Source organism: Protomyctophum parallelum (genome assembly GCF_964188405.1).
Source record: "Protomyctophum parallelum genome assembly, chromosome: 2".
Taxonomy (NCBI): Eukaryota; Metazoa; Chordata; class Actinopteri; order Myctophiformes; family Myctophidae; genus Protomyctophum; species Protomyctophum parallelum.
Window position 1 is genome coordinate 12889290 of NC_139699.1, and position 25249 is coordinate 12914538.

Sequence of the window (25249 nt, forward strand, 5' to 3'; positions counted from 1 at the left end):
TTAGGAAACATCCCAAATGAATGGGAAATATGTAAATTTGACTGATATATCATTTTAGCTCGCCTACAGGGGAGCAAATGTAAAAAGTGTCTCACATTACCCCCGTCTCCCCTACGATTCTGAACAATGTGAAGTTTTCATAAACACATTTGTCAAGATGACAAAAAACGACACAGACGCACGCACGCACGCACATCTCTTCCACATCCAATCAACAAGGCCTGCAAAATGCAGTTGGATATGTGCATGACATATCACTAGGTTCACCAACAACAGTTTAACGATAGTGTATTCCCATTATTTGTATGTATTGTTGTTAACTACCGTCTATGTGTGCAACTTCACGTTAATTAAATATGGAATGAATGGGAGTATTGGAGACTCCTATTGGGGGGCGGAGCTTAGCAAATGATCCATTGGTCAATGTTGATGGTACAAAACATAATGCAGAATAAATGTACGGTAAAAGTGCTGGTGCTGCTACTGGACGACATTAAAAACAATATTAGCCAGATGAACAATGAGAAATTAAACAATAATCATGTGTGCCTCCCCACTGAGGTTGGAGGTTGTCAACAAGAAAGTGTCAGTTTTAGTTTTGCTTTTAATTAATCCATCTATCTTTGCCTTAACCACGTCTCAGAAATAGCAGATGTATATGAGCTCACGTTGTGACACAATCTGAGCTGCTGTTAAATTATTATAATTATAATTATTATTATATTAGGTCTGCTATGGTCAGCGTAACATACAGGCATATTTTGCTAAATGCATCAAACGTTGCTAGCACTGGGAGTACAAAGGGTATCTATCCATAGTGTCTCTATGTATCATTTTGATAGTTACTGTATGGGTGGTGTCGCTCGGTTCCGACCTCCCATTGTTCCGAAATTACTAACCCTATCTCTAACCCCAACCTAAACATAACCGCAAGCACGGGAGCAGCGCATGTTCGCCAACCAGTAGCGCATGTTAGACAACCTTAGCGCATGTTCGGACTAACGGGACTTCTGATCTATGGGCAGTCCCCACTGTATGCACACCAACAGTTCCAGGAAAGGTGCTTCTAACTCAGGCTTGGAGACAAGTCTTGTCAGTGTACAGTATATCAGAAGAATGAGAGGAACAACACACAATCGTCACACTGAAGCTGTAAAGATGCAAACGATTTTGACACTCTGACAATGACAATGTCAGAGCTATTGAGTTACTGATGTGCTCTAATGCCAACATCACCTGCAATCTTTTAGACACACCGGCTGTGCAGCATCTACTAGGATGCAATAAGCGTCAGGAAAATGGCTGAGCCGCCATACTGTGTCCCTTTAACGAAGGGATTCCATCCATAAAGTATTAAATATCTCCACATATGCAATCCTAATGGATATATGTAATCGGTCATCCATATAAGTTTTAAATTACCGTCACAGTTTTTGAGCAAGTATAAAATATGCAAGTATGCATATTTTAAGACCGCTAATGGACAGCCAACCAAGAAGGAGACTACTGTACCTATTTACATTTAGTTCATGTGAAACAATTACACATAATAACAGAACAGATCATATTACATTCTTTTTGTGAGCCGACATCAGCAGCACACCAAGTTCAAGTGCAAATTAAGTAAACAATAACCCTTTGTTTCTACATCAGTCTAGTCAGCTAAGTATTTTGCGTTCGACTCGGGGAACCCATTTGTGCGTGGCAGCTTTCCATAGTACAGGAGCCAACAGCTGACTCAGAGTGGTGACGCTGAGGACCAGAAGATACACCTGAGAGAGAGAACATAAAGAACAACAGCTGAGTGGTGACGCTGAGGACCAGAAGAGAGAGAGAGAACATGAAGAGAGAGAACATGAAGACAGTAAGACACAAAGAGGAAGATAGATAAGATGCTGGAAAATAGGGTCTGATATGGATGCTGTGTCCAGTAGTATTTAACGGCAGAGTACAAGGTTGTCACCGCTCAGAGTTATGACGAGCCCTACATGCAGATAGTGTGTGGCTCACAAACGATACACATGCGTACTTTCAACACTTGTTGTAATGTCATTATTTTATGTTAGTTTTTATGTTAGGCTTATTAACATTGAATCAAGCAATTTAAAAATAATGTCCTACCCAGGGGATTTGAACATAGGTCCCTCCCTGGTGCAAGCACCAACATTTTACAGCTCAGATCATTAACCCATTCTGACCTGATATCAGATTCTAAAAATGTCAGTTGTTCTTTGATTTTTCAAAAAATAGCAGACCTACAAGCTCGTATCGCGCCACTCGGTGGCGCGATATGAGCTTGTAGATCTGATATTTTTAAATAGCTAAAGCATAACATGATGCTGACACCAAAATGGGTGCCCGTTCAGAATGGGTTAACATATTCTACCGTACAGATTGGCCAAAAAACTTTATATATTGCAGTTTTAAATTAACAGAGGATTTTTACAGTGTAAAAGAGTGTGTCCCAGATTAACCCATCACGGTAGCAGCTCCAGTATACTGACCTCTCTGGAGATGATGCCAGTCCGTCGGGCGCGGCTGCCCAAGACAAAGGAGAACTCGCTGACCTGAGCCAGGCCGGCTGACACGATCCAGCGGATGTGTCGAGAGCCTGCTGGCAAGATGGCCGAAAGCACCAGCACAGCCATGAGGAACTAGGAGCAGATCATCAGATACAATAAGAGAAGAGAAGATTGTTGTAGGAGAGGTAAAAACATCACACCCGTGTGAACTGAGTTGTGCAACTCCCCTCCTCTCCTCTCTCTCTCTCTCATTAGCAGGCAACAGTGCAGCACTAATACTATCTCTCTCTCTCTGTTTCTGGCACAACAGCGCCCCTACTGGTACGGTAGTCATAGTCATACTGGTGCTCATGAACCAACACATACATTAGGCACACACATAGGTGAACACGGACATTGCTGTTCCTTGGAGTGGTTGCACCACTAAAAATAAACCTGATATTTAGTCACAAGTTCAACCCATAATAATGGTTTGGGACACACTGTGCGATTATTGCAATTACAGGTGCTCAGTAGTCCAGGATAAAAATAATGAAAAACTGATCTGAGGGAACACTATACTACTGTACTGTGTACATGTTAGTGAAGTGCAGTATGGTGTGGCTGGTAGACAATGTCAACTGTATGTACAGTACAAGCATGTATGAGTAAATGCAGTGCGTGCGTATGTACAAGCATGTACGGTATGAGTAAATGCAGTGCGTGTGTGTGTGTGTGTAAGAGAACATGGACCTCTGCCATACCTTCATGATGACCAAGGTGAAGGTCAGTACCAGCAGGATGGTGAGTTCGTACAGAACAAACGTAGGGAACACATGGAGACCTGAAGCATTGCACAGAAGAACACACATCAGATCTTAGCGTTGGTCTCACTATGAGACAAGGTACTGAGAACGGAGAGATGCCTGACCTGAGATCAGATTCTAAAAATGTCTGTTTGAAAATGACAGTTTTCTGAAAAAGCTATGTTTCTATGTCAGTCATTCTTCGATTTTTCAAAAATAGCAGACCTACAAGCTCGTAGCGCTCCACTCTGTGGTGCGCTATGAGCTTGTAGATCTGCTATTTTTCAATAGCTAAAGCATAACGTAATGATAACACCAAAAGGGGTTCCCGCCCAAAATGGGCTAAGATGCTAAGATGAGATCTAACCGATGGAGGCGAAGAAGATAATGGCCAGGAAATCTCTTATGGGTTCGATGCATCCCAGGACCTCCGCTGTGACCATGTGACCCTGGGTGGAGAGCAGCGCTCCGGCCAGGAAGCAGCCCAGCTCCATGGAGATGTCCAGAGAGTCGGTCACCTAGAAGAGACGGAAGACGGAACGGACCAGAACATAGAGTCAGAGAGTCGGTCACCTAGAAGAGACGGAAGATGGAACGGACCAGAACATAGAATCAAAGTGTAGGGAATAGCAAAAAGACTCGCTTATGAAAGTCTAAAGCCAGGTTAGGCCTGTCACAATTATTTATTCATATTTGAGCTAATCACAATTATTTTGTCCTAATCATTTCCATGTTGATCTATTTTTTTTTACGTATAAAAATGATGAATGTCAGTCATTTCTTTGTAAATTTCAGTTATTTGTCATATCTGCCCTGTGCATCTTTTGATTACCAGCCACATTTTTATTCTTTGTTCCAATGTTCAACACCACAAACACAATTAAATCATTAATCACAATTATTTGTGTCAACTTAAACTTGTAATCTTGTAAAACTTGTTTCTTGCTTTAAATTGACAGCTTAAGTTGCGAAGGAGGGCCAAAGGTCTGAGCATGCTGCATACATACCGTCAGCATGAAGAAGACAAACGCAGTCATCCCCAGCACCAAGATCTCCTTGTTGCCCTTGCTCTCGGCATGCAGTCTCTTGTAGTAGGGGCCGATGAGGACCGACTTGAGAAAGGCACACAACAGCAGCACCGCAGCCAGAGAAACCAGCACTTGAGCCAGGAGGAAGAGCACCCGCAACCCGCTATACAGAAGACTGGTTCACAAAACGGAAGCACAAGATTTAGATTAACGATGCCGTGATTTTTTTCAACCCTAAAACATGATGATCAGGTATTATTTACTATCAAATCATACATTTTTGTCTGTCAGTCAGTGTGTCTGTCACTCAAAATCCCCATACATGGGAAAGCCCCCATATATGGTGCCCAGGTCTCGTGACATCACTATGTCACTGATGTCATAGTAAATGCGACCTGCTGTCGCAATTAAGCCCATATATGGAGATCCCTGATGTCATCAATATTGGCCAGCAACTCCACATCTGACCTCAAACCATTAGATCTCCATATATGGATATATGTCAGAACCTGTTCTGACATTCCATATGTTGATCCTCCCCCATCCATTATTCCTCTTCGATGTCTCCCTTTTGACTGATACCTGTCCATTTAAACTCTAGACGGGCCTGCCCCAAAGTTATTAATGCAGCTCTGCTCCGCTGTGTGTGTGTGTGTGTGATCTGATATTATAGAATTCTTATATTTTATAAGAACTCTATAATAATTATACAATGGCAAAAATAGAAATGCCAAAAATAGAAATGGCTAAAAAGGCACCTGTTCATAATGTACCAACCGACCTGTCTACGTCTCCACCCTGAGCTTGGGTCAGAGTGGGCATGACCGCAATGAAGAGACCAAGCTGGACGTCCTGCATCACCAGCATCCCCAGGAGAACACTGCTGTAATCCAGCTCACCTGTTGCACACACACACGCACACGCGCACACGCACACACGCACACACGCACACACACACACACACACACACACACACACACACACACAGTTGTAAGCAGGATAAAGAGGCCTACACATCCACAAACCAATTGCATATAAACCCACATTTTCAACCAATTTAATGGTGAATAAGTATATATAATTGTATCATTGAATTACTGTAGAGCCTTGGCCTTGCTCTCCTTGTATGGCTTTAACTGAGGTGATCTGTGAAATTGAAGCCATACGTTTGTCTCCCCCTCCTGATGGAGAGAGTTAATTGCAACAATGTCCGAACTACAATAAAGATGCCGTGCATCTAGTGTGGTGTCCAATCCTGTGTCAGATAACTTTGACATTATGAACCAGTAGTTGTACTACAGTACTACTCGACGCCATGGTTGACATTTCTCACAGTATGGAAATCACCTGCACCGTGAAGATTGGTAAAACATGACATGAGTTGACACGGGCCAACATCATTTCCACTAGCCTAAAGGGAAATTCTCCCTTAGCTGGGGGAGGAGACGATTAGGCTTTGGTCAGACAGAGGCTCTGAGCCACTACTGCTACAATTATTCACTAAAAACAAATCCCGGACTGTATCTTTAAACCATAAAGCGTCTCAACTCTGAGTAAACAAACAAAATGGCTCTTAAACCATAAAGCGTCTCAACTCTGAGTAAACAACCAAAATGGCTCTTAAGTTCCGGTACCTTCCCGTTCCCCTCTGGCTCCTCCGGCTAAGAAGCGTGACACCAGCGGAGTGCTGGACAGTGAGAGACACGTGGAGATGAAGACAGTCTGGGTGGGCCGAATATGCAGGACCTGTCCCCATAGCAGGCCAGCCCCCACCATCAGCAGGCTCAGGTAACATGTTCCCTGCACCGATGTCTTCCACACCTGTGGAAATATCCATAGAAACAGATATTATTATTATGGACCAGCGGTATTGAGCTGGTGATGAAATGTATAGTATATATAACTGATGGGCAGGAGTGAATTCAGCTCGGCCACTGCTAGTGGGCATCGCTATGACAACTAGCTATATTGACAGGGTCTGTCGAATCGAGTTGATGTGCCATAAGAGGTCAAAGTGACAAATACCATAAAAAAAAATTAACGTATCGTCCAGGTGACTTTAACTTTGAAAGATAGACATCCATTTCCAGCAGAAAACAAGGTGAGCAAGAATGCAGGGGAATATACGTAGGATAACATCAGGTTTGTTCACCTTGTGCAGGCGTTCGGGGGAGAACTCCAATCCGACCATGAAGAGGGTAAAGAATACTCCCAACTCCCCTAGAGTCTCCACCTGAACCATAGACTGTAAGGCAAAGAGAAAAGTTAAGTGTTACAATAGTTGCTTGATAGACAAGAAGCTCCAGTATATCATTCTTATCGCTTTCTGTGGTTGGCAAACGAATGGAGAAAAAAAAGCATCTCCCAAATGACGGGAGCATTGCAATGCATAGTGCTCAATGTTTTAAGTCGAAACTACTTCAACTTCACCCCCTCTGCTCACATACTGTAGGTCCATGTCAGATGTTACTCCTTGAATATTTAACCCATTCTGGACGGGAACCCTTTTTGGTGTTTTAAACATTATGTTATAATTTAGCTATTGACAAATAGCAGATCTACAAGCTCATAGCGCTTATATATAGTTTTTAGTTTTTAACTCAAATCTTTGCTCCTGGGGGTGTCCCTGAAACAACATATTTTCAGATGGGGGTCGGCGACCAAATACGGATAATCATTGAGGTCTTGACATGAAAAAGGTTGAGCACCACCGACATAGAAATATGGGTTTTTCTGAAAACAGTCCCATCTAGTCACACAAGCACCTGTGCATGCAAACAACCCCCCCCCCCCCCAACACACACACACACACACACCTTGATGCTGTTGAGTCCAGAGGGCCCTAATAGGACACCACAGATGATGTACCCAAACATGGGCGGGAGACCCACCAGAGAACAGAGCCAGCCACAGGGCAAGGACAGCATCACCACTGACACCAGGTCCTAGACACACACACACACACACACACACACACACACACACACACATTGGATGACCACATTTGGATCTGCACAAGAGGCGTAATACAATAGACCCAAACACTGATCAGAATTAGGTTACATCATATGGTCCAACCAGATATAACTGCTGCACATGCTTAACACACAGAGAGAAAAGAGAAGAGGGAAAAAAATATATATAGCACATTGACATTGACACTATAGACAGGATGTTTGTTTTGGGTTTTTTAAGCCACCTACACACACACACACACACACACACACACGCATAAGTAGATGCTCAAACTTGGGAAACTAAAAAATAACACAGAGCAAATACTTTACTGACTGAACAAGGGCAACGTAGATGAGCAGCAAGTGCCAAAACGTCAATCTCAATTTACATTATTACTTCCACAAGTGGGAAATGCATGTGCCACATGCCACCCGTTGTACACGTGTCAGAGTGGGTGGTTTTATAGACGTTAGAAACACCACCAACGCTGCCTATCCGACACGGGCGCGACTTTGAAGTCGGCCGAATGGCAGAACGGCTCTCGAAATGTATGAACTACGGGACGCACACACACGCAGAGACAGGGATTTCAGAGATGTATAGAAAGTGTAGTATCTAGTAAACCAAGTAAGTTATGGCTACGGTGAGTTATTTACTGAATCCAGAGAGGTAAGACAAACCTACTACTGTGGTGGCGAAAATGCATATAAACACTATGGTATTGATCAATGTAATGAAGCCTACCAGCAGATGATACTTAACACTCTAATTACCACCTGTTCCTCACTGACAAACTCATTAGAGACTGCCGACTCATGTAAACCTATTTCAAACTGTGTGAGTTAACTATAGAATAGAGTCCATTTAAGGAATGAACATCTCGTTACTCCTGAAACTCTGTACACTCCTGAAAGTATAAAATATGTGTGTGTGTGTGTGTGTGTGGGGGGGGGAGGGGGGTGCTGAGGGAAGCTCTGGAGGGAGACATTATACAATAAAAGGAATGGAGTTTGAATCCTGATGGTTGAATCCTGCATCTTCTTAATGTGTTTACTTACTTATAATAACATCAAAAGCTGCCATTACACTACACACTACAGAGCAGTGGTGGGCAACTGGCGGCCAGGGGGCCACATGCGGCCCCCACCTTCACTTAATGTGGCCCTCAGGGTAATGTCAGAATACTGATATAATATTGGTTTCAGCTGTTTACAATTCCACAACATGCAAACATGACCCGCTTTAATTACTTTCTAAATTAGTAGCTCATTGCTCAACACAAGTATAATTAAAGGCATTTGAAATTACATAAAATGTAAATTTTCAGGATTCCAATTTAAAAAATAGCAAAGATTCAAGATTTCAATTCGAATATAGCAAAAATAGCCGATCTACAAGCTCAAAACGTGTCGCAGCACGACAGTATATGGCCCTAGGGAGTGAATGTGGAAATATAGTGGCCCTCTCCATCGTCAAAGTAGCCCACCGCTGCTACAGAGAGTCTTAGACCCTCAGCGCAGGGCTATTTGGTTACGTTAATATCTGAGGACATCTAGGTAAGGTACAGTAGTATAGGAACACACAGATGATAAAACTGACCTTAATGAAGTGGTGATCTGCTCTTGGCATGGTTGAGTCCCGCGGTTTGGTCAGCACATACTGGTTGTTCTGGGAGTCGATGAGCATGCTCAGGCCCAGGTCGTCTTCCACTTCTCTCCTTCTGGAGACGTTTTTCCTCTTCCCTCCGTCCTCCTCGTAATCCTCCACGCGCAGCACAGCCTCCACGTTCACGCCCCTCATCTAATCACAGCACTGCCGTTATTATTATAGCTCTTTCTTTCCTCATTTGCATCTCACACTAGTACACATTTTCATAGTTTTATTTGTTTTCGTCATTCCAAAATCGTGGTACATCGTTTTGTTTATTCTGTTTGCAAAGAAACCAGATTGTCACTCAATGAAGTTCATATTGTCCTCTGCTGACCTGTTTGTTATAGTCAAATGGAGTTCATATTGTCCTCTGCTGACCTGTTTGTTATAGTCAAATGGAGTTCATATTGTCCTCTGCTGACCTGTTTGTTATAGTTCATATTGTCCTCTGCTGACCTGTTTGTTATAGTCAAATGAAGTTCATATTGTCCTCTGCTGACCTGTTTGTTATAGTCAAATGGAGTTCATATTGTCCTCTGCTGACTTGTTTGTTATAGTCAAATGGAGTTCATATTGTCCTCTGCTGACCTGTTTGTTGTAGTCAAATGGAGTTCATATTGTCCTCTGCTGACCTGTTTGTTATAGTCAAATGGAGTTCATATTGTCCTCTGCTGACCTGTTTGTTATAGTCAAATGGAGTTCATAGTGTCCTCTGCTGACCTGTTTGTTATAGTCAAATGGAGTTCATATTGTCCTCTGCTGACCTGTTTGTTATAGTCAAATGGAGTTCATATTGTCCTCTGCTGACCTGTTTGTTATAGTCAAATGGAGTTCATATTGTCCTCTGCTGACCTGTTTGTTATAGTCAAATGGAGTTCATATTGTCCTCTGCTGACCTGTTTGTTATAGTCAAATGGAGTTCATATTGTCCTCTGCTGACCTGTTTGTTATAGTCAAATGGAGTTCATATTGTCCTCTGCTGACCTGTTTGTTATAGTCAAATGGAGTTCATATTGTCCTCTGCTGACCTGTTTGTTATAGTCAAAGGCGTGCTCCTCTATCTCCTCCTCCAGGCGGTCTGCCGCCCTGCGGACGTCCTCCAGGATCTCGTCCAACATGGACAGGGTCTTGTTCTGAGCTTCAGCCATCTTTAAGGCTTCCTGCTGGTGCTTCTCAGCTGCCACTAGTTCCACATACTCCTGCTCCTCCTGAAAGACACCGACGAACACATGGGTCAGGATGAGGCCATTGAGGCATACTGAGAGAAACAACGTTAACGTTAACAACGTTCTTGACAGACATTCAGACACGTATAGCAAGTCACTTTTTAACAGCTTATTATCAAGGATAGAACATCAGTAAGATAAGATCTTTATTTGTCACCGTATGAGACATACAACGAAGATAAGATAAGATAAGATCTTTATTTGTCGCTGTATGAGACATACAACGAAGATAAGATAAGATCTTTATTTGTCGCTGTATGAGACATACAACGAAGGAAGTGATGGTAATTGAGCTGTGTAGTATTATGCTCTATTTTTGGGGAGCAACACCATCGTAAGATGAAGTATGTCTCATTGTTCAGGCTGCTCATCCAGTCAGTTGAGGCAATGAATGTAGATTATCATCCAGGCATTTCAGTCTGGACAAATATTATTTGCAGCTCTTACTGCATAAATAAAGCAACAATAATACAGCAAGCATGATTTCTTCCTTACTCAACAGTGTAATTACGGGAGGCGGGACTTCCCCCCTTACTCTTCGTTGGTTTTTATTTTGACTGAACGGGGGGTGGCTCCCGTTAATTCATAGACTGTAACGGTAGCCACGCCCCTCAGAACATACGCGACTTTATGGAAAATAAATTAATAAATGGGACCATAATTTTCCAAAAGAATATTATGACATGAGAAATTAGACTTTAAACTAGTGACTGGAAGCAGAAAGTATTCATGACCATGTTTATTAAGGTAATACAGTCTAGGTGAAGTTGGGCCCAAATACATGGGCCTCTATGGAGCTCTATGGGTTTTTTTGGGCCCAATGACAGCGCCACAACAGGCCATTATATGAACTTTCAGGAAGTCCCGATTTCCTTAGTGGCTTCACGAAATATCTGTCTGACTGCTCCCCTGGGTTAGACGTAGGAGGACACTAGGCAGGAGGCAAACCATAGTCCTCCCAGTGCCTGATGTCCCCCAAGAACACACAAGGCAGAGAGAGCTTCCTACTAGTTCTGGCAGGGGAGAAATGACAGTGGGCGGGTCCGCGGGGGCGTGCCCTGGGCGCGGCTGTCGCTGAGGTGTGGTCAGCACTGGTTTGCTGCACCTGACCGGCAGGTTTCGAACCACAGCCTGTTGGCCGGGTGTGGCCTTCTCAACCCGTGCTGGTTGCGCCTCTGTGATGGCTGCGTGAGGGGTTCCCCTCCGTGGAGCTGGAAGCCTGGAGGAGAGGAGCAGTGACTTGGCCAATCACTGCTGACCCGCCAACTGGAGAGTGTAGTGGTTGAGGGTTGAAACATTCTAAGAAGGTTGGAGACCACCTGATGACCTCTCCTCCAGGCCAAGGCATCCATTAGAAATGGATTATATTCGCATCTTTGATGTATTTACAAACAAAACGTCTATACTTCCTTGGCCTTGGTTGGGTTGTTCTGTGACAATCTGCTGTGGCACTGTTGTGGCAGTGTTACACTGTTTCACAAGTGTTTTTGAAAAATCGTGAAAATGTGGCGCAAATTTGGAATATATATTTTTTCAGAACGTTTTTAACTCAAATCTTTGAGTCCCTGGAACAACATATTTTCAGATGGGGGTCGGCGGCCAAATACATATAATTTTTGGGGGTTCTTGACATGAAATATTGAGCACCACTGATATAGAAACATGAGGTATTTCAAAAAACTGGAGGATTTAGAAGACATTTTTTTAAATTTCGACGTCAGGCCTAAATGGGTTAAACTGAACAAATCTCCACACATATACAACGACGTATTATCACCCAACCTGGCCCTGAGCTCACTTTGATGGCTGCCTCCCTGAGGGCCTCCAGTCTCTGTCGGCTGCTCTCCTTAACGTTGACCACGTCTCTGTAGTCGCCCTGCAGCGCCCTCTGCAGGCCGTGGACCGCTTGGAAGACTGAGCGCTCGCTCTCGTTCAACTCTTTTTGGAACACCTCCAGAGTGTGCACCTGGACATAGGATTAGGGGTTAGGGCATAGGACATAGGATTAGGGGTTAGGGCATAGGACATAGGGCATAGGGCATAGGACATAGGGCATAAGGCATAGGACATAGGCAGTGAGAAGCATTAGTGTGAAAGAGTAGAGAAGCATCCGTTACCTCCTCCCACTTCCTCGCAAACATGGGTGACATCTAGGGCATTCACTTCTAGTCATTTTTACTAGTTGACTAGTTGCCTAGTTTACTATTCGACTAGTTGTTTATTTTTTAATTTTTGGGGGGAAATAAATATTTGTACATTTAAAAAACATTCAGAAACTGTGTACATTGGTGACTATAACTATAATCTACCTGATCTTGAGGCCTACAAAATCAGGATTTTTTTTTAAATAAAAATATTAACTTTTTTTCCAACAAACAAAATATTCTTCAACTGGCTCAAGGCATTGAACTGATATGATTTAAATTTTAAATGCAGTTGTGGCAAACAGATTTCCGCATATAGGATGAGGAGAGAGACTTTGTTCATATTTTTTAGTTATTCATAGTCTGGTTCCTACTTGATTCAAGATTCAAGATTCAATAATTTATTTGCCATGTCAACAAGTTGATAGGAATTTGTTCATACTCAACATATACAGACAACCATAGATACAAAAGCAAGAAGGACAATACAATACAAAAACCAGCAGCATAGGAAATTACATTCAGTTTTTTAAAGTGCTATATGCATATTGCTACAAGTTCAGATGTCTAATGGCTACGAGGTAAGTGCTATCTCTGAAGCGAGATGTTGAGCTCTTGATACTTCTATGTCTCCTGCCTGATGGGAGGAGATTGAAGAGGTAATGTGCAGGATGGGAGTTGTCTGCAATGATTTTTTTTGCCTTCCTAATTAACTTAGGAACTTACTTGGAAGAGCTTCTCGGGTTCTGAAAGTGAGCGATCTCCTCCCACAGCGTCTGCTGCTACAGCTAGCTTCCGGACCACCACGTTCTTCTGCCGCAGGAGGCCCACCAGCCGCTTGCAGTTGTTGGCCAGCCAGCTGCGGCCCTGAGTGGCCCCTCGACCCCGGTGAAGCTTAATGACATGCTGGGCTACCTGCTCCCTCTGCAGCGTGGCGAGAGATCCCACCAGCGCCCCCGCCAGGCCGAGGCACAGCAGTGCACGCACAACAACCTGCATCCAATCCTTAATACTTCTGGCGCATTAAGAGAGTCAATAGATCAATACAGAAGAAGAAGAGAGAGGATGTGGAGAGAAAGTTAGAGAGCTGACCAGAGATCCTACACAGCTCATGTGACGTGTTAGCTCGCAATCTGAGGAGACAGATTCTTCTTTGGGGTGTGGTCCATTATACAGCTTACAATACAGGCAATACAGGTCTTGATATCGGAAGGTCGCTAGTTCGTATCCCCGGACCGGCACGTTAAAATTACCACCGCTGAAGTGCCCTTAGGACAAGGCATTGAACCTCTACCATGAAATGTTCTATGAGCAGGGCCTGGCTGTAAACGAGTTCTTGAGCTTAGTCCAGTTACCCTGGGTAAACATAGTACCTTTCCTTTCCTTTTTTTTTTTTTTTTAAGATATTTTTTTGCGGCTTACGCCTTTTATTGATTTTTGAAGGGACAGACAGTAGGCTGACAGGAAACGGGAGAGAGATGGGGGGATGACATGCAGTAAAGGCCGTGTCGGGTCCGGGAGTCGAACCCGCGGCACACTGCGACTGGATTACCAGTCCGGTGCCCAGACCGTTACGCTACGGCCTGGGCCTTCCTTTCAGCCTCCAATACAATCACTGTATAAATACCAGTACAAGCTGAAACAAAGATGTATTCTGGGATCTAATGAGCACCTCAAACACAACTATCAACAACTTAATAACACCGAACTAACTGGTTTGAGTCTGTTTATCTCAATGCCTCCTGTATAGTCCAATCCACTTTTAAAGGGCGTATCTTTCTCCACCATGAATGTCATGTCATGCAATGCATTGTATTCTACATTACGCATTAACTACAGTTGACTAATGATTTAATTCCATTTGGAATTTAAACAAGTTAAACCTGTACCTCTGTGAGCATGGATCTTATTTTCCGAAACACTCCACTGTCCCTTTTCGAATGACTGGACTGCAGCTACTCAGCAGCCACTCACTGGCACCAAAATCAATGAACTCACTGTTCTGAAACACACACAGAGAGAGACAGACACACAGAGAGAGAGAGAGAGAGAGAGAGAGAAAGAGAGAGAGCGCAACATGTCATTTAGTCCTAAATAAGTTGTTTAAGTACCTCACATTCTCATTTCAACTTGTTTGTACATGTCTAGGACGACCTAGGCAAAGCATTATAGCCTAATTAGTACTTCAGTAATACTACTTCACAGTTCACACTGGTCAGCAAAAATGTAAACTTTGAAGAGGCTAACAGGAGCCCTCATACAAGGTTTCTGCGACTATGCATGCACCTCATGGTACCAAAGCAACTTAAAACAAGGCTCCAGACATCCCAAAACAAACTGGTCAGGCTACTACTTGGCCTAACTCCCAGAACCCACCTCACCCCTGCTCATTTTGATAGGTTGGAATGGCTTAAGGTTAGGGGCAGCGGTGGCCGAACGGTTTGCGGAGCGGTCTTGATATCGGAAGGTCGCTAGTTCGTATCCCCGGACCGGAACGTTAAAATTACCACCGCTGAAGTGCCCTTGAGCAAGGCATTGAACCCCTACCATGAAATGTTCTATGAGCAGGGCCTGGCTGTAAACAAGTTATTGAGCTTAGTCCAGTTACCCTGGGTAAACATAGTACCGTTGCTTTGCTGATGACAGAGTACAGCAACTTGCAATGGGCCTGGTCTTCATGATTCGCTACACTACTAAGATACCCATGTAGGATACCTGTCAACGTAGTCCATGATCACAACAACAGAGGCAGTTTCAACCCAGATTCGGCTCAAACAAGGGGTTAAACTCATTTAGCTCCCATGCCACTAAAATGTGGAACGCCCTACTACGCCCTAGGCTAGTAACAGCTATAGGGCACTCTTTGAGTGCTCTGCAATTTGAAACGGGCCCCTGTACATTTTCTGTTTTTATCTTAGAAGATTTTGTATTGACCTGTACTTTCGTTGAACTGTTCATTCTACAAACTGTTATTTTCAATCAATCAATCACACAAGCACTTCTTTGTACATGTCTAGGCCAACATGGGCAACACGAACATGGCCCTATCCTATACTTGAAGAGAATAAATAAACATTATCACATGAATTAAAGTTGAATTAAAGTTAGGTTCTTAACTGAATAATATAAGTCCCATATGTTTAGAATGCATTTATTCAGCATATCTTGCCGACACAGTAGATTCCACACACAAACATGCAGGCAACAACATCACAATGAGCAGTTGTGTGTGTAAACACAGACAGAATGTAATAACATAGTAGTAAAAAAAAAACTGTCTATCCCAGAAACGAACCACGTATTATACATGCATTGCAGATACATAATGTAAACTAAACTAGTGTTAATATAAGACTATATAGCTATAGCTAGTAGCTAGACCTACCTGTTATGTCTGCTTGGCTCTGAGGCTCCAGTCAGTGCGAATGAGGAAGCAAAACAATCATGCTCTTGTGCCACACCAGCAGCAGCACCCCCTCCCTCCCCCTCCCCCTCCCCCTGCCACATAGTTGAAGCCAGGCGATCACAACTTCATGCAAACCAACTTCATGCTTTAGTTCGACGGCCAATGTTTCGCTAGCTCCAGGTCTGTGTTGTACTGTTCGGGTAACTGGGGTATATATATATATCAACTTATCAAGTAAGTAAAAACAATGTACTATACTGACCAATGATTGACAGTAATATCATGTTCTCACGAATACGCTAAATCAGGCGCATTTTAAATTTCAACTTTTTGTTGATCTTTAGCTGTGTCTGTCTTTGCTAGTACGAAAGAGAAAAAAAAGAAAAGCTCGCGTCACCAGAGAGCTGTCAGACAGCTGAGTTTACACAGACTTTAATGACAGCCATTCTGTCTTTACTGTGGTCTTATGTGTACGCCTCGGCGGGAGACTCTGGACGGGTCGGACTCGAATGGCGTTTATACAAACGATACATTTTATTCGGAGTTATCACAAAACAATCGTAAACTATGATCAGCTTAAACTATCCACTTCCGAAACATAGACAACCATAGATAGCTGTTTTGATATGGGAGTTGTAGTTTTTTTTTGTGGATTCCCCGCAGCTCTATTTTAAGTGCTGAAAACATATTAATGCTGTAAGCATTATCGCGAGATGAATGTCTGTGAGTCTATGGTGTCTATCTACTCTTCAGTGTCCATTGCAAAAAAACTTCATGCATGCTTCGACCAACAGCAGTTCACCTCCGATTATTAACAGGTCAAGCCTTCATGACATATTGATATGCTGTGCTACTACAGCTGCCACAATGAAAACTCTGCATTAATTAATATGAATTAAGTATAAGTGTCACTCAGTAGCACTTTGATAACCAATTAAACCAATGTGATCTGTTGTCTCAACAACACACACTGTACTGTACCTGTACCCAAAGTACAACCAAAACAACTTTGGCCTCATTGTGGCATCGCAGATTCAACGGGACTACAATTCCCGCGATGCAAAGTGTCTTCTAGTAGCGCAGTGTGTCTCGCGCATGCGCACCAACAGTAATTGGATATCAACTTGGCCAAAACAGAGCAGCGGGTGATAAAATGGTAGGTAAAGATAAAGATGACAAATCCCAGACCAAATTTAAGAACCCAGTGTTAAACCAGTGCAAAATTAGCCACATGAATATGTGTGCGTGACGGGGGACACCAAATATGAAGGAGAGCGGTGGTGTGTCCTCTGTCAAAATGATGTCTGGTCCACTGTGTCGAATATATGAGGGAAATGGAAGGTCAGTTGTTGGTATTTTGAGCCCGTGGGGCACGTACCTTTCCCTTTTTGGTGTCTGCCTGCCCTGCCCCTGGACTGTCTGTGCTGTGCCGTGCCGGGTTTAAGACTGCATAACCTGCCAGCTGCGCCTCGCTCACACACCCCATGCTCTGGTAAAACTGGGTCGCGACAGACTAGCTTGTCTCTGTGAATTGCTTGATCCACATCCACCACCACGTACCGCGGGTGGGTCAGGATCTGGACTGCAATCCTCCACATAGACATTATTATACAGCTTTGAATTCATAGCACCTATAGATCCGTGTATTTCTGCTGGTAAACGTATGTATGCGCGGGTGGCAAATGCTGTCATGGAATTGTTCTTTGACATAGCGAGCTTTTTACGATTATAGCTTGTGGCGCTTGAGTGCAGAAGTTTTAATAGTAGTGCAGATTACACGTTTTGTTGATTGAAGGAATGTAAACAATAATGGCTTTGACTGATCTTACTACACAGAGTGACACATTTATTACACCAATTGTGTCTTTGGAAACATTGGATTACGTGTTGTAGACAGACATTTAATACACATAATGTATATTATTATTTTAACCACTGTGCTATATATTTCTCTATTGTGTATACTTGTAATATGTGACATGTTGTCTTGTTGATGTGTTTCTGCTGTTTGTCATACAGTTGAATTGAGCACATTTTATTCAAATCTAGCTAGCTTTCAATTACATAGTAGTAGGCTATACCATACAGTTTCAGCTGTCCTGAGGTTGATCATAGCAACAAGTTTGCTGTAAAGATGCTTGAAAATATAAAATAAATATATCAAAATATTTTGATCAAACCATCTGAAAGTTTAAAGGCATGTATTTGTATTGGCACGCTTTGCAATTAATTAATGTGTGCACCCATTGGTTTGTCACTTGCAGCATAAGCTGAAGTCATCGCAGAAGGACAAGGTTCGCCAGTTCATGTCCTTCACGCAGGCAGGGGAGAGGACAGCCGTGTACTGCCTGACACAGAATGACTGGAAACTAGAAGTTGCCACAGACAACTACTTCCAAAACCCAGACCTCTATTATAAAGAATCCATGAAAACCTCTGTGGATCGCAAGAAGCTGGAGCAGCTCTACAACCGATACAAAGGCAAGCTCTAGGGGCAAACAGAAGCTCTAGAAACAGAAGCTTTGGTGGCAAACAGAAGCTCTGGTGGCAAACAGAAGCTCTAGAAACAGAAGCTCTGGTGGCAAACAGAAGCTCTAGGGGCAAACAGAATCTCTGGTGGCAAACAGCTCTGGTGGCAAACAGAAGCTCTGGTGGCAAACAGAAGCTCTGGTGGCAAACAGAAGCTCTAGGGGCAAACAGAAGCTCTGGTGGCAAACAGAAGCTCTGGTGGCAAACAGAAGCTCTGGTGGCAAACAGAAGCTCTGGTGGCAAACAGAAGCTCTGGTGGCAAACAGAAGCTCTGGTGGCAAACAGAAGCTCTGGTGGCAAACAGAAGCTCTAGGGGCAAACAGAAGCTCTGGTGGCAAACAGAAGCTCTAGGGGCAAACAGAAGCTCCTCAAAGCTGAGGCTCCAGCCCCTGAATCGCTAGAGCTCGACACCAACTCTGAAAGACAAATGTAGAGATCATGCAACTTTTTTTGCGTGTACATTTCTTGCACGGTCTGCTAAAGTAGTATAAATTTGGTATTTATACTCGCCAAAAAGAAAAACATCTACAGTCTGTTTTGTCTTGTATAGTAGATCTGTTCTTGTTGGCAAGCGACACCAATGCAATACAACAACAGGGTGCCCCAGGGCTCTATACTTCTGCTGGTCTGCTCCTTTTTTTTCTTTTGTCACCAAACCTTTTTGCCATAAATAGCAGATAAACAAGCTAACAGCAAGTTGCAATGCGAGGTCCCAATGCATTGCGGTGTGACGCGTTGTCAACTTGTACATCTGCTATTTTCCGCAGAATGTTGGCCCCAGAATAGGGACTCTATGGTTAATCTGATTAACTAACTCACCTCTGTTGTCTTTACAGACCCCCAGGATGAGGGCAAGATAGGCATTGATGGGATCCAGCAGTTCTGCGATGACCTCATCTTGGATCCAGCCAGCATGAGCGTTCTGGTGGTGGCATGGAAGTTTCGAGCTGCCACGCAATGCGAGTTCAGCAGGAAAGAGTTCCTGGATGGCATGGCTGAGCTAGGGTGAGCAGCAAGGGATGTGGCAGCCTTGCAACAAACTCAGTGTTGCATTTAACCACTCAAGCCCTAAAATACTTTATTTTATGACGAATAGTGAAAAAATGGCAATTTGAAAGTGGTTAATGCTGTTCATTTTTCAGATGTAAACAAAAGGCTAGTGATAACTAAAGCATAGAATGACGGCTTATATTGTATCCTTAAATTGACCAGTTCAATGAACATTTTTAATCAGTAATTTAAAGTGGTTTGTATCAGAAAGATAAAGCCGTGAAGGATCCACAAGTTGTTGTTTTAACATCAATAGTTGTATATATTCAGCACCATAGTCCATTGCAAATACAATGCAGCATTGGAATTTTTGTAAGTTTGATTTTGTGTTCCACGCTTTGGTGATGTTGTCTGTCTGTTCTCCAGCTGTGACAGTCCAGAGAAACTGAAGGCAATCCTCCCCAGACTAGAGCAAGAACTGAAAGACACAGGGAAGTTTAAGGACTTCTATCAATTCACCTTCAATTTTGCTAAGAATCCAGGCCAGAAGGGCCTAGGTAAGAAATGCCACTGTATTTAATGAGAAAGAAAAGAAAGATGAGAAACAATGCTGGTGGTTGCTGCAAAAACAAAGTGGTCTTCTTTCCCATCACAATAGAGTGCCGAAGTCCTGACGTCACTCGCTCGTCCCCTCGATTCCCCTGGTTCACGGAAGTAATTTCTCTATGGAGAATAACATGGGCTGATTAGTTTATTTTTCAAACACAGTTATTATATGAGGCGATCTAAAATCCCCCTATGGGGATTACAATGCAAATATAAAGTACATGAATCCGTGGATTTGCTCCCTCTACCGATATTGACGTCAGACTTGTGCTCTATAGAGTGCAAACTATATCGATGTTGATTTTGTGCTGCTAGGGAGAACTTTGATATGGTAACACATTTCACCTTGTTGTTTTCTTAACCACAGTATGTCATACGACAAATAGCAAAAAAAAAGCCAAATTAACAATTTGTCCCATTTGCACTTATCCAATTTGCCCAAAATAGGGATGCCAGGGTTGATGTGATTAAACTTTACTTAATTTACTTAATTATTTTGTGAGTACATGGATTGGTTACTAGTTTTACTGGCGTGCCCATAGTATCCATTTTCACAAATATACAGTATACGTAACAGGGTGTGTTCACCAGTTATTAAAACATCTTAAAAAGTATTAATATATATTTTGCCACCATTAAGGCCGTAAACAGTATTGGGAAAATAAAATAAATCAGTGCTCATAAATGTTTTGCCTTAAAAAAACAAGGTACGACGTTTACTTTAAATGGAAAATATAAGTTAAGACTGTTTACTTTAAATAGAAAATATATTTTACGTGAGATTTAGCTCATTCATCTTTCCACAAGCAAATGAATGTGACTAATTGTGAATATATCGTACTAGAGGGGTCACTAGGGGTCAACCCACATTGACACATTGACCCTGACTCACCTGAATACCAAACGACTCGCCCCTTTACCAACTCGTCCCCGCAATTTATTTTAATGTAGTTGACAGTTAATTTAGTATTTCCCTCCCTCTCTGAAATTATGTTGTATACAGATGTATTTGATTGTATCGTAGTCGATCTCTTTACACTGTAAAACTAAGAAAGAACAACATGTCACAGAGATGGTGACTGCTTAATTAAGTTCATTTAGGACCTTCTAGCAGTTAATTTCGTTTTATTAATCACATTTCTTCCATGTAGCCCAGGTTTTGTAATGGCATCATCATGCTATTATACCCGTGGATATACAGAGTGAACTTAACACTGATAAATTAATATGATAATACCTTAATCACCAACATGAATTATGTTTGTTATTTACAGCTAGGTAGAGTAGTGGGGCGAGATGGAAAAGGGGCGACTGTACCTGTTATTTACAGCTAGGTAGAGTAGTGGGGCGAGGTGGAAAAGGGGCGACCGTACCTGTTATTTACAGCTAGGTAGAGTAGTGGGGCGAGATGGAAAAGGGGCGAGCGTACCTGTTACCGTTCACCTACCTCGTTGCTTCATAAATAACATGCACCCCTGCCGGGGCATTTACACATGGAGTACAATAAATGTTTGCCACATTTCCTCTATCACAGCATCTTTTGGGATCTTTTTGGGAACTCTTGACAGATAAATTAAATTAAATTACTTACTCACAAATGCTCTTTTGTATAATTATTAATCAGTATGAATAGAAATACTGTAGTTTGACAGATTGTAACAGGAAGAAATGAGAGCGAAGGAAGGAAGGAGACTTGGGATAAACGGACGAAGGAAACATTGCAAAGCTGATTCAATATCTACAGATCAAAATGTGTCATAACTTTCCACTCGGTGGTAATTAAGAACGTTTTAAAAAGTCTTAAATGTACATTACTGATACCTCGTTGTGGTTTGCTGTATAGACCTGGAGATGGCGGTTGCTTACTGGAATCTGGTTCTTACTGGTCGCTTCAAGTTCTTAGACCTCTGGAATCGCTTTCTACTGGTAAGTGTGGGTCCCAGAACAGTGTTTAATTGTGCACAGAGATTGAAAACAAATGTTATTGTATGTTGTTGTATCTGGATATGAATTCTTCAGGTTAACTCTGTTACTGTATATTAGGAACATCACAAGCGATCAATTCCTAAGGACACCTGGAACCTGCTTCTGGACTTCGGCAATATGATAGCCGATGACATGTCAAACTACGACGAGGAAGGTGAGCTCATTCAGCTTCCGTGGAAACGGTTTGAGTGTATAATGTATTAATTCCATGATGAATCCTTATCATGATCGCAGGTCCAGATATCTCACATATATACTGGTACTTCTGCAGTGGTTGTGCTGTTTTCTATTTAGCTGTTTTGTTTCTCTGCTGCATTTACTGCACTTTAGCCATATAGTATTGTATTATTGCCATGTCAAAGATATTGAATATAAGGAGAACATATTCTAATGTGTTCTGCTACCGTGCCAGCAGAGGGCATCTGCTTCATTCTTAATTACTAGATCACAGGGAAGTTGCATTAAAATCACTTGTAACTGAGAACTGACCTTATTTTGTCTCTCCATAGGGGCGTGGCCTGTCCTCATAGACGACTTTGTAGAGTTTGCTCGGCCAATCGTGACGGGGGCGAAGCGCAAAACCATATAGTGCTGCCCTGGCTCCAACGCAAGGGGTGCAAGTTTTTGTGTTTATCCCATTTTTTTGACTGAGGATTTTTTATACACATGAGCCAAAAAGAGACTACTCGTCAAATAAGCCTTTCTGCAGGCTGTCTGTGAGACTGTTCTGCCAGCTGAATGAGAGCCCATGGTTGGGGAGTACGTGACCTGCCCTGGGACGGCCCGCTCAGAAAGACAAATGAGAGAGGGGGAAACGACAGCAAGTGTTTGCTTTGGGTTTTTTGTTTGCTACAATTTGACTGCTAGGGCGTCTGCAGGATTCCTCGCCGATGAGAAGCGCTTCTCTGGACTTGGCTCACTTAAGTGTCCCCTCTTCAACCAGGGCCACACCCTGGTCTGGTGGAAAGGGACCACAGCAGAAAGGGTTTTCTGCAGATGCAGATCATGAGGTGTGTGACAGTAGGATGTGGCCTCCTATTTTGACAATTATGAATTGAATAAGGTGTTAAATTCTGCATGTTTCTTTTTGTTTCCACCTGCATTAAGCAGTGCCATTGAAGATTAGGACAGGGGGGGAAAAAAATACATTATTTTCACTGAGATTAAGGGGGGGGGGGGGGTGTAACAGCTAAACACAATCACATTTCAGAGCAGAAAAGAATGCTTGTTTGCTGTGCGTGTGTGTGCGTGTGTGTGTGTGTGTGTGTGTGTGTGTGTGTGTGTGTGTGTGTGTGTGTGTGTGTGCGCGCGCGCAGGTGTGTGGCCGTGTGTTTGTGCGAAAACTTCTGCCTCTATAATCTAACATTTAAGAAAAGGAAAATAATCTCATTTGGTTTTATTGTAAAGTGAAAAAGGTCAGAATTGAATAATCCACACTGATTAATGGTGTAAAAGTTCAGATCCACTTTTCATATCAGATTGAGAATTGGAAAGAGCAGCATGCTTTTTGAGCTCAACACCAGCAGATACACTATTGTTACAGTTGTACGATACTGTACCCATAGGATTATAGAAATAGAGCTTTAGAAGAATGAATATATGAAAAATTAAGAAAACATTTATATCCACGATGAGAAGTATTTGAGAAGCATTTATAAAATCTCTGCGTTTGTCCATTTTTTCCCCCATTTTTTTGTTGTTGCAGTGTGTAAACTGTTGTACACACACAAGGAGAAACTGACCGGCACATTGACTGTTTTTCTACTCATATCCAGGTGATGACTTGTCTTGTACTTGCCAACTCTACCAACTGCACTGATTGACACTTTTTACGTTGTATCTTTTACCAGGTAGCACTGCACATATCTCTACATAGCCCTTCAGTTTACAGTAGTAGTATCACTTACATTGTACACTTTTGTAAAACGAACGCCTACATCCCAGTTTGCTGTTGTAGGAATTTTAACTTGTTTTTACACTGTTCGATAACTGTTGCTATTAACCTATTAGCAACTAAAATCCACATAGTGTTTTAGATAGTCAGGTGACAGTGGTATCATGTGATTTGACCATTTCACTACTCCAAACATTGAAAACTTCAATTTAAACACTTGGGACACCTCCGTATGCTAAATACATTCACTCTTGGCTAAACGCGTGTTACATAAAAATAGAACTCAGGTACCAGTAGTTCTCTCTTCCTCAGCATCAGTGGGAGCCAGAAGCCTAGCTTGTTTACTTTGTCAGTGTTTGCTACGTTCTCTGTGCTGAACACCACCCAGCCACACTGAGGTGTTCTCTGTGCCGAACACCACCCAGCCACACTGAGGTGTTCTCTGTGCTGAACACCACCCAGCCACACTGAGGTTTGCCTGCTACCTCAGTGTTGTGGTTTTAGGGCAGGGGCATTGAAGGTACTGTATACAGTACATGCCTTTCAATAAGGCAGCAGATGGGGTTAGACAGAGAGCATTAGCATTAGCCTCAAATTTGATCCTGCCTAAATCTTAATCAAAGTAGTGCCATAGATACTAAAGGTTTGGTAAAAGGGAGGTGGGATGGTAATTAAAATAATTATGCCTGCTTACACCAGATATGGTGTATTTATTTTAGACCAGTTCTGTCATGGCTTTTAACCACATTCAACCAGGCTAAAAGTTTCAAAATAAATATTTTTGATTCTACTAATACAATAGGCAACAAAATGAGCTTTGATTCCACTTAGATGTTTTGGATATGTTGCAACATAACTGTCAAAGATTTGCTTGTTAATCCTCTTTCAAATCTTGGTTCCCTTTACACTCAGATATTGGGTACAATTGGATCAGTCTAGATGGCAATATAAAACCTTTTCCCGGCCTATTCACATGTATTTGGCTAATGACTGGAGATCATTGTGGCTTTGAACAATGCAAAAGAGACACCTTCATTGTCCTAAAATGGTACATGTGGTACGTTTTCTTTTAGTTGTCAATTGTGTTGTCAACTGTGTTTGTAGTCATGATCAGCTCATTTTTCTCAAAACAGTATTATTTATGCTGGTAATAAAAAAAATATATATTGACAGCATATTGTCTTTTGTCATACATACACATTAATGTGGGGGAAGAAGGTTGTCAATAAAGCTTGTTTTATTACCATTTACTAAGTAGGCTATGTCATTTACCCTGACGAGAAATGTATCCTTTGTCAGAAACGTTGTATAGGTTTATAGAGAAAAAGGAAAGTGTTTGAGGGGCCAACCCAGTCCAACGTCTGGCTTTCGGAAATTATGTCATATTGCAGCCAAGTCTATGGACTTTTGTCTTCAATGTTTGTTTACACAAACACTAAAAAGAAAACACGCTGCACCCCACGTGACGTCAAGTGGCAGCCAAGTCTATGAACTTTTAGTGTTTGTTTGGAGCACTTTAATGTTA

At 42.4% G+C, this 25249-nt stretch overlaps 2 protein-coding genes across 5 annotated transcripts; one reads left to right on the forward strand and one right to left on the reverse strand.

The window, feature by feature from the left end:
- Window positions 1-765: 765 nt before the first annotated feature.
- tmco3 (transmembrane and coiled-coil domains 3) lies at window positions 766-15782 on the reverse strand. Of its 4 annotated transcripts, XR_014570829.1 has the most exons (16): window positions 15699-15782; window positions 14203-14315; window positions 13040-13328; window positions 11968-12135; window positions 9972-10151; window positions 8893-9093; window positions 7152-7280; window positions 6488-6580; window positions 5970-6156; window positions 5117-5234; window positions 4315-4510; window positions 3675-3825; window positions 3266-3345; window positions 2505-2654; window positions 1131-1772; window positions 766-1076 (listed from the first exon to the last, which is right to left on the reverse strand). XR_014570829.1 is itself a non-coding variant. In XM_083791595.1 (15 exons), the coding sequence occupies exons 3-15, from the start codon at window positions 13310-13312 to the stop codon at window positions 1659-1661; spliced, it is 2040 nt and encodes a 679-aa protein (XP_083647721.1). In that variant the 5' UTR covers window positions 13313-13325; window positions 14203-14315; window positions 15699-15782; the 3' UTR covers window positions 766-1658. The 4 variants fall into 4 exon arrangements, 3 of the variants coding, with proteins under 3 accessions (XP_083647721.1, XP_083647722.1, XP_083647720.1); XM_083791595.1 differs by having other exon boundaries at window positions 766-1772; window positions 13040-13325; XM_083791596.1 differs by having other exon boundaries at window positions 766-1772; window positions 4315-4498.
- Window positions 15783-16814: 1032 nt separating this feature from the next.
- dcun1d2b (DCN1, defective in cullin neddylation 1, domain containing 2b) lies at window positions 16815-24899 on the forward strand (the record flags this gene model as incomplete). The annotated part of the gene is given in 9 exon segments (XM_083790209.1): window positions 16815-16859; window positions 16861-16875; window positions 17984-18200; window positions 19085-19253; window positions 19665-19795; window positions 21688-21770; window positions 21888-21984; window positions 22340-22840; window positions 23536-24899. Coding segments are annotated over 8 exon segments (837 nt in total). The 3' UTR covers window positions 22420-22840; window positions 23536-24899.
- Window positions 24900-25249: the final 350 nt, after the last annotated feature.